The sequence below is a fragment of the Theropithecus gelada genome, chromosome 3, assembly GCF_003255815.1.
Source record: "Theropithecus gelada isolate Dixy chromosome 3, Tgel_1.0, whole genome shotgun sequence".
NCBI lineage: Eukaryota > Metazoa > Chordata > Mammalia > Primates > Cercopithecidae > Theropithecus > Theropithecus gelada.
In genome coordinates, this window is record NC_037670.1 from 116,121,611 (window position 1) to 116,136,052 (window position 14,442).

Genomic DNA, 14,442 nt, shown 5'->3' on the forward strand with positions numbered 1-14,442 from the left:
TACATCAGAGAGCAGACTTCAGAACAAGAATTAACAAAGACAAAAGAGAGAGCATTATAGAGGATAAAAGGGTCAATTCACCAGGAAGACGTAAGATTATTAAATGTGTACATATCCAACAACGGGCTTCAAAATGACTCAAAACTGTACTAGAATTAAAAGGAAAACTAGACAAATCCACAATTTTACTTGGTAATTTCAATATCCCTCTCTCTCAGTAGCGGACAGAACAAGGCCTGAGCAACATTTCTGTATCCTGGATACAGAAGACATGAGCAACGCTATCACTCAAGCTGATCTAACTGACATGTAAACAATACCCAACCACAGCAGAATATACATCTTTTTCAAGTTCTTCTTTACCAAGATAGTCTATATATTCTGGGTAACTGATAAATTTTTTAAAACGAATAATAAAAAGCACATTATATAGCTATAACAGAATTAAAATAGAAATCAGTAACAGAAAGATAGCTGAAAAATTCCTATTTGGAAACAAATAAAATTCCAAGTAACCCCACAGGACAATGAGTAAGTCACAAGAGAAATTTTAAAATATTTTTAATTGAATAAAGATGAAAATCCTACCTATCAGCAACAGGAACTCTCATTCATTGCTGGTGGGAATGCAAAATGGTACAACAACTTTGGAAGACAGTTTGGCACATTATAACAAAACTAAATCTGGTCTTACCATAAGAAGAAGCAATCACTCTTTATTTACCCAAATGAGTTGACAACATGTCCACAAAAAAACCTGCACATGGATATCTATATTAGCTTTATGCAAAACTGCCAGAACTTGGAAGCAACCAAGATGTCCTTTAGTAGGTAAATGGATAAACTGTGGTGCATACAGAAAATGAAATATTACTCAGATTTTAAAAAGTTGTCAAGCCATGAAAAGACATGGAGGAACCTTAATTGAATATTACCAAGTGAAAGAAGCCAATCAAAAAAGGAAACACACTGTATGATTCCAATTACCTGGCACTGTGGAAAAGGCAAAACCATGGTGAATGTAAAAGCATCAGTAGTTATCTGGGGTTTAAGGGAATGGGGGAATAAACATGGAAGATTTTTTGGGCAGTGGAAACATTCTGTATGATACTATAATGATGGATACAACTCATAACCACACTTGTCAAAACTCATAGAATGTACAACACCAAGAGTAAGCCAAAATGTGAACTGTGAACTGTGGATGATGATGATGTGTCAATGTTAAGTTCATTGATTACAACAAATGTACCACTCTGGTGTGGGATGTTAGGGCAAGGGGTATGTAAAACATCTCTGTACCTTTCATTCAATTTTACTGGGAACCAAAAACTTCTCTAAAAAAAAATCCAATGTAAAATGTGTGGGATGCAGCTAAAGAAAGCTTAAAGAAAATTTATAGCATTAAAATAAAAGAAAGGTCTCAAATCAATGATTCAAGCTTTTTATCTAAGAAACTACAAATAGAAATAAAAACCCAAAATAGGCAGAAGAAAAGAGGTAAGAGTGGAAATCAATAAAACTGAAAACAGAAAACTACACACAAAAAAAATCAATGCCACTAAAGGCTGTTTCCTTGAAAACATTAATAACTGCTAAAACTTTAGCCAGATTGACTAAGAAAAAAAGGAATAGACACAAAATAGCATTATCAGGAATGGAAGAGGAGACATTATTACAGTCCCCATAGACATTACAAAGTTAATAAGGGAGTATTACAAACAACTCTTTGCCCATCAATTTGACAACCAAGAAAAAAAGGACAAATTCCTTGAAAAACAGACTAACAACATGCACTGAAGAGAAAATAACCTGAATTGTCCTGTATCTAATGAATAAATTGAATTCATAGTTAAGAATCTTCCAACAAAGAAAAACTTCAGGGCTAGATAGCCTTGCTAGTAAATTCTACCAAACATTTAAATAAATAAAAACAATTCTATAAAAACTTCTCTAGAAAATAGAAACAGGAACACATATCAGTATCTTATGAAAATAGGATTAAACATCTCACCTAACAAAGACATCAAAGAAAATGACCAATATTCCTCCTGCACATGTATGTAAAAAATGACAAAAAAAGTTTTGAGTAAACAAACAAAAAAAGAACAAAAAGCCCAAACCTCAAAGCACTTTAAATAAAGCAGTGAGCAAAATACATTTATCCAATTATCACATTTTAAATAAGATACATACTAACAACATTTATGAGAACCTAATAAACATTTTGAAATTTATACATGTCCATTCAAGACTCTTAAATGTAATTTCACTAAAAGGTTTTGTTTTAGTACTTGGCAAACTAAAAATTTTCCAGAAACATTCCTGTCTTATATACCAAAATAAAAATTTCCAGTATGAGAATCAATTCAACCAGATACAGATTCTGGACTATCAAGATATTTGGTATTTTTATCATTTTTATTTTAGAAGAAAGATTAAGATCTGTTTCATAGCTATTTTATCTTCTCTGTTTTATGGGGGCTCCTGCTACATGGCACATAGCAGGCATTTAATATATGTTACTACTGAAGGAATGATGAGGACTAAACTTGGTCTTTATGATGTTAATAATCTAGTAAATACTAGATTCAAGACAGTGACTAGGCACTGAAACCAATTAAGTATCTTTCAAATCTTCCCCTCCCCTACTGTTATTGCCTTAAGCCAGGCCTTGAACATTTCTCAGGATCACTGACATGACATCCATCCCATCCATCCCATCCATCCATCCATTTAGAGATGGAGTTATCTATCTATCTATCTATCTATCTATCTATCTATCTATCTATCTATCTATCTATCTATCTATCTATCTATCTATCTATCGACCTACCTACCTACCTACCTACCTACCTATCTGTCCGTCTGTCTATCTGTCTATTTATTTAGAGACGGAGTTTCACTCTGTCCCCCAGGCTGGACTGCAGTGGGGTGATCTCAGCTCACTGCTATGGAGTCTCACTCTGTCACTCAGGCTGGACTGCAGTGGGGTGATCTCGGCTCACTGCTATGGAGTCTCACTCTGTCACCCAGGCTGGACTGCAGTGGGGTGATCTTGGCTCACTGCTACCTCTGCCTCCTAGGTTCAAGTGATTCTCCTGTCGCAGCCTTCCAAGTAGCTGGGATTACAGGCATGCACCACCACACCTGGCATTTTTGTATTTTTAGTAGAGATGGGGGTTTCACCATGTCGGTCATACTGGTATCCTGACCTCATGTGATCTGCCCACCTTGGCCTCCCAAAGTGCTGGGATTAGAGGCCAAGCCACCATGCTCAACCCCCAAAATGCTTTTTAAACTGCAAACTGTGACCTATCAGTAGGCTATAAAGTCAATTCAGAGAGTTGTGATCAATATTTTTAAGAAATGAAAATACCACAGAAATATTAATATCCATCACATTAAGAAGGGTAACTATTGTTCTATGAAACTTATTGCAGATATATATACACATATATATGAAGACAGACACAATTTGTGTATTCACAGAGTTCATAAAGGTCGTTATGAGTTTACATTTTTTAAAACATTTACTTCTATATACAATCCAAACAATCTGCTAAGTGTGGTAGAGATAATTTATATGCCATTTAGCTCAGTCCAATATAATAGTCACTTACATTTTGTGAAAATTTGGAAATAGTCATTTAAATTTTTAACCCATAAATAAGACAATATTGATAGTTTTAAATACTACCTTGTTGCTTTCTGCAAATTATTCTGATATAAATGTGAATTTATTAAAAATGTGAAATACATAGAAACTTTATGAATCCTTATACAAGGCATGCATATACCAAGTGGTCATCTTGTAAAATGTATTCAGTAAAAAATGAGGGTTGGGAGTGGTGGCTCATGGCTGTAATCTCAGCACTTTGGGAGGCTGAAGCGGGTGGATAGCTTGAGCTCAGGAGTTGAGACCAGCCTGGGCAACATAGCGAAACTCCGTCTACAAAAAATACAAAAACTAGCCAGGTATGGTGACTCATGCCTGTAGTCCCAGCTACTTGGGAAGCTGAGGTGGGAGGATCGCTTGAGCCCGGGAGGAGGAGGTTGAAGTGAGCTGAGATGGCACCACTGCACTCCAGCCTGTGTGACAGACGGGGAGGGACTGCCTCAAAAAAAAAAAAACACACACACAAAAAACAAAAGACAAGTGTTTAACAGTTCAAAAGCCATTTTCCGGTCTTGCCAAATAATTCATTCTTTACTGTCAACTAGAAGATCTTTCCAAAATGACTATCCAATCAGGTTACTCTAATCTTCCCATGATTTTCCAAAGCCTCCAAGATAAAAATCTAACTCCTTTATATAGTGCAAGGTACTTTATAATCTTAACAGGCTGGTTTTTCCAGCTTTATCTTTTGTCATTGGCACACTCAACAATCAGGCTGTATTATGCTATACAAGATTTCTAAAATATGCCATCCCGCTATGGCTTCATGTCTTTATATACACTCTCTTATCAGTTCATTATTTTTAGATCCCTGTCATTTAAGTATTGAACAAAGGAAAAGCAGGCCACAAAAGAATGGTCTGAGAAATATAAAGAAACCAGGAGAAAGCTAAGAGATGATATTTCAGAAGAGAATAGAAAAGTTTAAGGAAGAAATGGACAACAGCTGAGAAACCAGTATGACTGGGTTTAAAAAGTGTCAAAATGATTTGGAAAACTGGTCAGAAGTTTTATACCTTGTAGGTTGAAAAATGAATGGGAAGTATAAAAGTAGAGATCTGAGAATGTTGGATGAGGAAATATAAGGATTAGATAATAGGTAGGTGGGGATGTGGGATCAAGGGAGGTTTTACTGTATTTGTTGTAAAGGATGGAAAAAGCCTGAATCTGTATAGATGCTTCAAAGAAGCAACAAGGAAAATGAAAGCGACTGAAGATAATGGGAACATTAGGTTTAACAGAATGTTAACCACCAATGTGGTTGCTTAACAAGTATTTCAAGGTCAGGCCAGTTAGCCATGCTAAAACAAGATTTTGTTATACCACCATCCAGAGCAGTTGAAAAGGATAGTACATATTTATATTCCAAAAAGAAGTACATTACTTACATTAGGAACGTTTACACAATAGGCTGATTTTAGCGTTTTTCTACAGAATAAAAGTACCTGTTACAAAACAGTAGTAACAAAAGGGGGCTGAGGAAGTGACCTATACCACTCTTCCAGGAACAACTTTTACCTGGTGAGTACAACCCTGAAGTTAAATTGACACACGATTTATTTGAGTAACAGAAACAGGCACATCATACACAGGCTTGCCCCTAGGATATTTTCTACTTGGGAGGAAAAATCTGCAAATAAATAAATAAATAAACCAAGCTTGGTCACTTTAGAAAATTACTTTAAAAATTAAAAAAGAAGACATACCCCATCTCTTATTGAAGTACTTGATTTCTTGAGTAAATACAACTCTTTTTTCTTTTGTTCAATGTAGTATCTAATGTCTTTATTAAAAGAAAGAAGGTTTTAAGATTAGCAATTTTACTCTTCGAGTTAAACAGTGATATTTTCTTGTAGTTAAATTAGATAAAGAAATTACAATTATATGTATCCCTTATGGTATGGTCTGAATGTCTGTCTCCTCTAAATCTCATGTTGAAATTTAATCCCCAATGGGACAGTATTTACTGAGAGGTGGGGCCTTTAAGAGGGGATTCATGGATTAATGGGTTATCATGGGAGTGGACCTGATGTCTTTATAAGAAGAAGAAGAGAGACCTGAGCTGGCATGCTCAGCCCCTCACCATGTGATACTCTGTGCTGCCTCAAGACTCTGTAGAGTCTCCACCAGCAAGAAGGCCCTCACCAGATGCAGCCCTATGACCTTGGACTTCTTAGTCTCCGTAACTGTAAGAAATAAATTCCTTTTCTTTGTACATTACCCAGTTTCAGGTATTCTGTTATAAGCAATAGGAAACAGATTAAGACATCCTTGCTATCAAAATTTCACTATGTAAAATCAGGAACCAAAGGACAGACATGGACACTTACAACAAATATTGTCAAAAAACAATTATAAAAGTCTTACCATCAATATGAAGAATTTTTACTCCCCATGACAAGGCATTTGATAATATACTATTTGAAGGAATAAAATCCTGTAAAAAAAAGTTTTACAGTTGTTCTAGGAAATTATTTAAAATGAGCTAAATTTTAATAAAAATTCAATTATTTGAAGCTTAATGTCACTAAGGTGGTTATTTGTAACAGACCCTATAGAGTTACAATAGCCAGGACATCAAGATTTTCTATAGAATTTCTAAAATCAATCCCACTTTATACCCACGTTCTTAATAACTTAATGAAAACTATAAGGCAAGTTTTAAGTTTCCAGTAATATTTTTAAAGGCCACAAGATGGGGATGTTTCTACATGAAAAGTTAAGTTCTGTACTTTGTAAAACAAAATATATGCTGAGATTCAGGCTTTTGCCTAAAAATGTGGAAAGGAAAATTTCAAGAATATCTGAAATTTCCAGTGAAGTTTTTAATAACAAAATGTTACAATGTGAATCTTTACAGTTCCTACTTACATGGTCCTTGATAGCTTTTTCAACTAATAATTTTCCTCTGCTTAAACACACCTATAAAAAGACCAGAAAATTTTAAAACATAGTGCTTAACTGGAGAACAGGTTAAAAAGGTAAAGCAGCTAAGAAAAGAGAACTTTCCGGTCTCATATTTAAAAGTTTCCTTTTTGGGATGACCTCTTTGGTTTTGTAGTAATTCTATTCAACATGAAAAATAAAATAGCTAGGTTTCACTGGAATTCTTTACAATTAATTGGTTTACATTTTAGTTCCTATTAAATCAAAGATTTAAGAAAAACAATAAATTTTATATACTGTTTTTACGCTATTTCACCCTTTTTTTTTGGAGACAAAGTCTTGCTGTGTTGCCCAAGCCAGAGTGCAGTGGCGTTATCTCAGCTCACTGCAACCTCTGCCTCCCGGGTTCAAGTAATTCTCCTGCCTCAGGCTCCCAAGTATCTGCGACTACAGGCAAGCATCATCATGCCCAGCTAATTTTTGTACTTTTTTTTAAGTAGAGATGGGGTTTCACTATGTTGGTCAGGCTGGTCTTGAACGCCTGACCTCATGATCCAGCTACCTCAGCCTCCCAAAGTGCTGGGATTACAGGCGTGAGCCACCGCGCCCAGCTGTTACTTCACTTTTTAAATAAACTACTAGGAAAATCAGTTGAAATGCCATCAGCAACAATTATTTTGGAATTGCTAGCGTATTGTCTTCTTGCTCCAAAAAAGCATTAACTCAGAGAATGCATGGTCCTTCCTTGATCTCCTTTCCGTTCTTTCTTCTGTTTTCTTCTATGTATTATAACTCTTTTTTCAAGTGGTATCTCTTTTGTGACTCATTTCTTCTGTTTTCTCCTCATTTCCCCTAATTTTCAAATGGCTATAACAGGTAAGTCAAGGAGGATATTTTAAAATAATAATTTAATTACACTTCAACCTAAAAACTGAGATAAACATTTTATCTCTCATTTGACCTTATCCCATCTCACACCCAATTAAATCAATTTAATTTGTCCTTCCTTGCATCTTTCAATTTATTGGCCATGGAGTGGTAGGGATAAGATTTCAATAATTCTAGAACAGGGGCTGGCAACCTTTTTATGCAAAGGACCAGAAAGTAAACATTTTAAGCTTTGTTGGCCATATGGTCTCTACAACTACTATTCAATTTTGCCTAAAACACAAAAGCAACTACAAATTATACCTAAACAAACAGGTATGGCTGTGTTCCAATAAAACATTATAGACAATGAAATCTGAATTTCATAAAATTTCTACTTGTCACAAAATATTCTTTTGATATTTTTATACAACCATTTGAAAATGTAAAAACCATGCTTAACCTGCAGGCTGTACAAAAAAGGCAACAGACTGGATTTGGCCCATGGGCCAGAGTTTGCTGACCTCTGCTCTGAAAATAAAAAAGGTTTCTATTTCTTCTTTAAAGAATGATCTGCTGTTAACTTTTTAGTTGTAAATTATTCTAAAAACTACAAGCCATCCCTAAATACAGGGGTATACCTAAGTAATCAGAGTGTGATTACACAAGAACTATTAGGCAAAAACCACCTTTCTAAAAGACAGCAACCTTATTAAGGACTGGACAGCCACACATAATGTGGCTTTGCAAAAGTTCTACATAAGTAAACTCTACTGCCACCTTGCTATTAAAAACCATGAGATCTTCAGGATATAGCCCTTCTGAGTCTCAAAGCATATTTAAGAGACTTACTGTGTCTGGTGACTTAAATGAACTTCCATCATGGCTGGGATGAGGTGAAGTGGTTTCTGCAGTATATGCAGATTCTGGACTTGGTACAGGAGAAATTCGACCCAAGGTCTGTGCAAATTTAGCTTCCTTCTTATTTGAAATAAGATAACTGATATCTTTGCTGAGAAACTCTTCAACTCGCTAGAAGAAAACAAGGCATTTTTATTTATAAATTTTTTTTTTAAGAAACATGGTCTCACTGTGTTATCCAGGCTAGAGTGCAAGTGGCAAAATCATAGCTCACTGCAGCCTCAACCCCCTGATCTCAAGTGATTCTTCCGCCTTGGCCTTCTGAATAGCTGGGACTGTAGGCACATGCCACCAAGGTATTTTCAACTAGGTCATAAAAACCATAAGCTGTTTCATATGCCAAGCACAGTAAAAAAGTTCAATTTGATGCAATTATTTCGTAAATTGGTGGGTTTTGTACTGTATTTTTCTGAACTTAGAACTCTGAGGAAGTATAAGAGCTCCTATAATAGCACAACAGCAGCATGTGCTGGATACTATTCTTAAATACTTTATATATGCTAATTAACTTAATCTATGGAACAGCCTCATGATACTATCTACATTTTCTGCAGGAGAAAAAGTGAAGAGAGGTGACTTATTTCATGTTACCCAGTAGCAAATAATATAATTTGAACACAAGCATTCCGACTCAAGCCCATGATCTAAAGCAGCAGTGTCCAATACAACTTACCTAAGTACTTGAAATGACCTTGGTAGTGTGATTAAGCCACTGAATTTTTTGTTTCTTAAGAGATGGGGTCTTGTTATGTTGCCCAGGTTGGCGTTGAACTCCTGGGCTCAAGAGAGCCTCCTGCCTCAGCCTCCCAAGTACCTGAGAGTACAGGCACATACTACCGCGCCTAGCTCAAGTCACTGATTTTTAAATTTGATTTCATTTTAAAGACTTTAAATTTAAGTAGCCACATATCATTAATGGTTACCATAGCAGATAATACAAGTCTGAATCAATCATTAATTTATTACACCTTCCCTTGAGGCTTCAACTTACAGGATGCAGGGAACCTTTACCCTTAAGAGTGTAATACTGTTTGAAAAGAATTACTTTACTAAAATGTTTGAAGATCACCGCCTAAATATCTGAATTTACTTATAAAGACACATACCAAAGTGAAGGTTATTTTTTTTTTTTGAGACGGAGTCTTGCTCTGTTGCCCAGGCTGGAGTGCAGTGGCAATATCTCCACTCACTGCAAGCTCCGCTTCCCGGGTTCACACCATTCTCCTGCCTCAGCTTCCCATGTAGCTGGGACTACAGGCGCCCGCCACCGCACCTGGCTAATTTTCTTTTTTTAAATGTATTTTTAGTAGAGACAGGGTTTCACCGTGTTAGCCAGGATGGTCTGGATCTCCTGACCTTGTGATCCGCCCATCTCGGCTTCCCAAAGTGCTGGGATTACAGGCGTGAGCCACCGTGCCCGGCCCAAAGTGAAGGTTATTAAAGATCGCCAGGGTCAGGAAAATAAAAATAGGTAGAAGTAAATACTAAGTAGAATACTAATATTATTAGGAAAATATATAGTATAAATATGTATAGTATAAAAACCCACTAAGCAGAAGTAAATTGTGAATCATTAATAAGCAGTAATAATTTACATCCATGAAAGACTTCTTAAAATATTTTAAATAGCTGTATCTAATTTCTATAGGATTTCACACTATAAATGAGGATAATAAAAATGAAGTCAAGTGTGTAACAGATAAGTTAACTTCATCTAAGCATTAAGTAGAATTTGCTACTGAGCCCAGTGACCTCCTTGGTTAAGTACAAATCATTTTTTTGACCAACATTCATTTTCATTGACCAGTAAATAATGTACCTACATTTATTTATTCCAGGGATTACAGACTGAAATGCCTGTAAGGGCCAGGCAATAATATAAATGAATAATTCACACATCAAATACTGCCTTCATTTTCATAAATATGAGGCCCTAGTAATGTCAGAGGTTCTAATACTTTCCATCTCTGAAACTGGCTATTCTAGGTAACTCATATAATGGAATCCTACATTTGTTCTTTTGTAACTGGCTTCCTTCACTTAGCACAGTGTTTTTAGTGGTTCACCCATGTTGTAGCATGAATTAGAATTTCATTTCCTTTTAAAGCTGAATAATATTCTACTGTATGTATACACAACCTCTTCTTTTTCTATTTACTTGTTGGACATTGGGGCTGTTCGCACTTTTTGGCTATCGTGAATAGTATCTTTGAGACTGCTTTCAATTCTTCTGGATGTACAGTCAGAAATGAAATTACGAAATCATACAGTAATTCAATTTTTTACTTTTTTCAGAAACCACCCATACTATTCTGTATGGTGGCTATATTGTTTTACACTACCACTCAGAGTGCACAAGGGTTCTACTTCTTCAAATCCTTGTTAACACTTGTTATTTTTCTGGTTGTTTAACAGTAACCATCCTAACAGGTGTTAAGTGATTACTGATTGACATTTCCCTAATGATCAGTGATGCTGAACATTTTTTCATGTGCTTATCTGCCATTAGTATATCTTTTCTGAGTAAATGTCTTTTCAGTTCCTCTGCCCATTTTTAAATTGGGCCATTTGTCCTTTTGTTCTTGGGTCATAGAAGTTCTTTATACAAGTATTCTGGATATTAATCCCTTAGCAGATATATAATTTGCAAAGATTTCCTGTGATTTCACTCCTAAAAATGTCCTTTGAGGCACAAAAGTTCTTAATCCTGATGAAGTCCAATTTTATACTTTTCATTTGTTGCACATGATTTTGATACCATATCCAAATCCAATGTCATGAAGACTTCTCCCTATATTTTCCATTAAGAGTTTTAGTTCTTACAAATACATCTTAGATCCATTTTGAGGTCATTTACGCATATGTCACAGTAAAGGTCCAACTTCATTTTTCTGCATGTGGATATCCAGTTTTCCTAGCACCAGTTGTTGAAAAGATCATCTTTTCCCCAATGAATGGTCTTGGTACCCTTCTTGAAAATCAATTAGTCATATATGCGAGGGTTTATTTCTGGGTTCTCTATTCTATTCTATTGGTGTGTATGTCTGTTCTTATGTTAGTACCACTTATTTCCTTCGGTTTTTCATTTCTTACAGAGTTAAAACTCCTCAGTAGTGAATAAAACGCCCTTTGCAACATAGCCCTAATGTAATTTTGTTTCCTGCCATTCCCCCCACCTATATCCTAAGCTCAAATCTCACTGCAACATCAGTTGTAGAAACAAACCGCATTGACATATATTTTAAATATGATTTCCTCTATTCAGTATGTCTATTTGCCTTGCAAACTAAGACTTTAAGATCCAGCTCAAACTTTATCTCTGTTGATTCCTAATGGCAGAGTTAATCATTCCTATCTCTGTGTTCTAATAGCAATTTCTACATATTTCTGTCAAAGCACTAATAACACTCTAATACAAATTATTTAGTTGTCTGAGGTTTCCGCTAGACTAAGAATACCTAGAGCATTATATTTTACTTATTTTTGTATCTCTAGGATCTAAAATAGTGCTGATATACTGGAGACACTGGTGGAATAATTTTTGAATGAATTCCCACATGCCCAAATCTTCATCATTCTTCAAAGCCGTGTTCCAATTTTGTATGAACGAAATCCACAATTCCTTAGCTGGAACTAATCTCTCCTTGCTCCTGATGTTCTATGTTGTATTATTAACACAATTACTTGTACCAATGTCATCTCCACCTAGGTTAGAACATGAGGATAGGACGGACATAAGGACTCATTTTTTATTTTTTCTTTTGAGAGACAGTCTCGCTGTTGCCCAGGTGGAGTGAGGTGGCACCATCTTGGCTCACTGCAACCTCTACGTCCCAGATTCAAGAGGTTCTCCTGCCTCAGTCTCCCCAGCAGCCGGGATTACAAGTGTGTGCCACCATGCCCAGCTAAATTTTTGTATTTTTAGTAGAGATGGGGTTCATCATGTTGGCCAGGCTGGTCTCAAACTCCTGACCTCAAGTGATCTGCCTGCCTCAGCCTCCCAAAGTGCTGGGATTATAGATGTGAGCCTCCAAGCCCGGCAGGATTCATTTTTGAATCTACCAAAACACAGAGTGCAGTGCACACCATACTCAACATTTGTTGAATCAGTTCTACCAGGTTATTCAATTTATCAGATATTGCTGAATCTACGCCATTTAAAGAGTAAACTCAAAACGTTATTTTCTGATGACTCAGGGTCATCATGACGAACACCAAACCTTTTACTGTTCAAGCTAATACGCCAAGGTATTGGCTTACATTTCTGTTCCTCTCCAATCGCCTTATTTCAGCCAAAACTATTTAGACATGGACCTGTGGTTGATCCCACGTTCTCCTTAGATGGTTTTGTAACACCTACTTTTCCTGCACTATTAAAGGTATTTCCCCTTTATATCAGAATCTGGGTGCTGTGCTCTCAGTGGTTAAATTTGTCAGAAGCATACTCTGTAGATAAATGGGGTATTAAAATGTTTTCACCGAGATTGTAGAAACCAAGGTATGTGACGTGGTGAATTAAAAAGGCACCTAAAGTAATGATGTGAAGATAAATTAGCTCACGTAGGAGATCTTTATGAGAAAATCTTTTTTAGTGACAGAAATAGTAAATGTGCTGAAGAAAGAAACCAGGACCCGAGAATTAAATATCATTAATTATAGAAAAGATAGTATGGGAAGATCAGAATTCAATAAAACTTTTTTTTTTAGAAGAAAGTTAATAAATCAAATTCAGTTGAAAATCCATAGCTTTGGATTTTTGGGAAATCCCAAGGAAAATTTGGAAACTCACACCCTTAATATGCTCCTAACTTCACTGGTCTACTTCAATCATTTCAGGGTAAGACTAAGTATGTAAAACCAAAAGCTCCCTCAACTATTATGTATGGCAGAAGTAATTCAAAATTTGTTTCTTGCAATTACCTCAGGAACTGCTGTGGAGATAGAAGAAAGGTGACAGGGCAAGTGGTTCTTGCTTTAGCCTCAATACTGTTGTTTTAGCCTAAGGAGTTCCCTTTTTATAGGCCTTACATGTTAGACTTCTGAATATTATTTTGTTCAAAGGGTTCTACTGATAAAAACGCAAATCTAAATATCACTGATCTAGACCATTAGACCTAGAGTTAATGGGTTGTTCATCGTATTTGAGAAAGCTGTCATCATGTGATGTGATTTACATCAGATAGCTACTTTAAGCTACTTTTTTTTTTTGGAGGGTCTCACTCTGTCACCCAGGCTGGGGTGCAGTGGCACAATCTTGGCTCACTGCAACCTCCACCTCCCAGGTTCAAGCGATTCTCATGCCTCGGCCTCCCAAGTAGCTGGGACTACAAGTATGCGCCACCATTCTTGGCTAATTTTTGTATTTTTTAGTAGACATGGAGTTTTGCCATGTTGCAAAGGCTGGTCTTGAACTCCTGGCCTCAAGCGATCTACCTGCCTCGGCCTCCCAAAGTGCTAGGATTACAGGTGTGAATTAACAGCCAGATAGCCATTTGTAGCCACTGATTGCTAGAGGAACAGAATGGTGCAGGAACTATGTTGCTGTTGGAATTAAGAAGCTAATACTGCTCTAACTGGGCCATTTACTTTCTCTGGACCTCAAGTACTTTGCTTCTAAGATGAAGGGGTCTTTTTTTACTCAATGTCTAAGGTCCTTAACACATTAAGATACGCTTAATAGATACACAGTCAATAGGGCAGCTGGCCTAGTAAACATGACCTTTAAGAATGCTGTCATATGATCATTATGATAAATACTACTATTACAAGCATGTCACAGTGTTTTAGTTTAACAAAATGAATAGTAAAAAAGCAGAGTAACTTTTCAGAGATAGGTAAACAAAATACCATATTAACAAACAGTTCCAGGAAACTTGTTAGCACATGTTCTTCTGGTAAGTTTCTAGTCTGGGAATTGGCAGGGCCTGGAGGGCTCATGCCTGTAACTCCCAGCACTTCAGAAGGCTGAGGTGGGCAAATCACCTGAGGTCAGAAGTTTGAGACTAGCCTGGGCAACATGGTGAAACCCTAACTTCACTAAAAAATACAAAAATTACCCAGGAGTGGTGGCACATGCCTGTAATTGTAGC

General features: G+C 36.3%; 1 protein-coding gene across 4 annotated transcripts in view; it reads right to left on the reverse strand.

Annotated features, from left to right (window-relative positions):
* Nucleotides 1–14,442, reverse strand: part of DBF4 (DBF4 zinc finger) — a 33,972-nt gene that overhangs the window by 16,349 nt on the left and 3,181 nt on the right. For all 4 annotated transcript variants that reach the window (XM_025379800.1, XM_025379803.1, XM_025379804.1 and 1 more), the window contains exons 3-6: nucleotides 8,285–8,464; nucleotides 6,551–6,601; nucleotides 6,047–6,116; nucleotides 5,386–5,462 (exon numbers count right to left, since the gene is read on the reverse strand). In XM_025379800.1, the coding sequence (XP_025235585.1) occupies nucleotides 5,386–5,462; nucleotides 6,047–6,116; nucleotides 6,551–6,601; nucleotides 8,285–8,464 (378 nt within the window). The remainder of the gene's footprint in view (nucleotides 1–5,385; nucleotides 5,463–6,046; nucleotides 6,117–6,550; nucleotides 6,602–8,284; nucleotides 8,465–14,442) is intronic.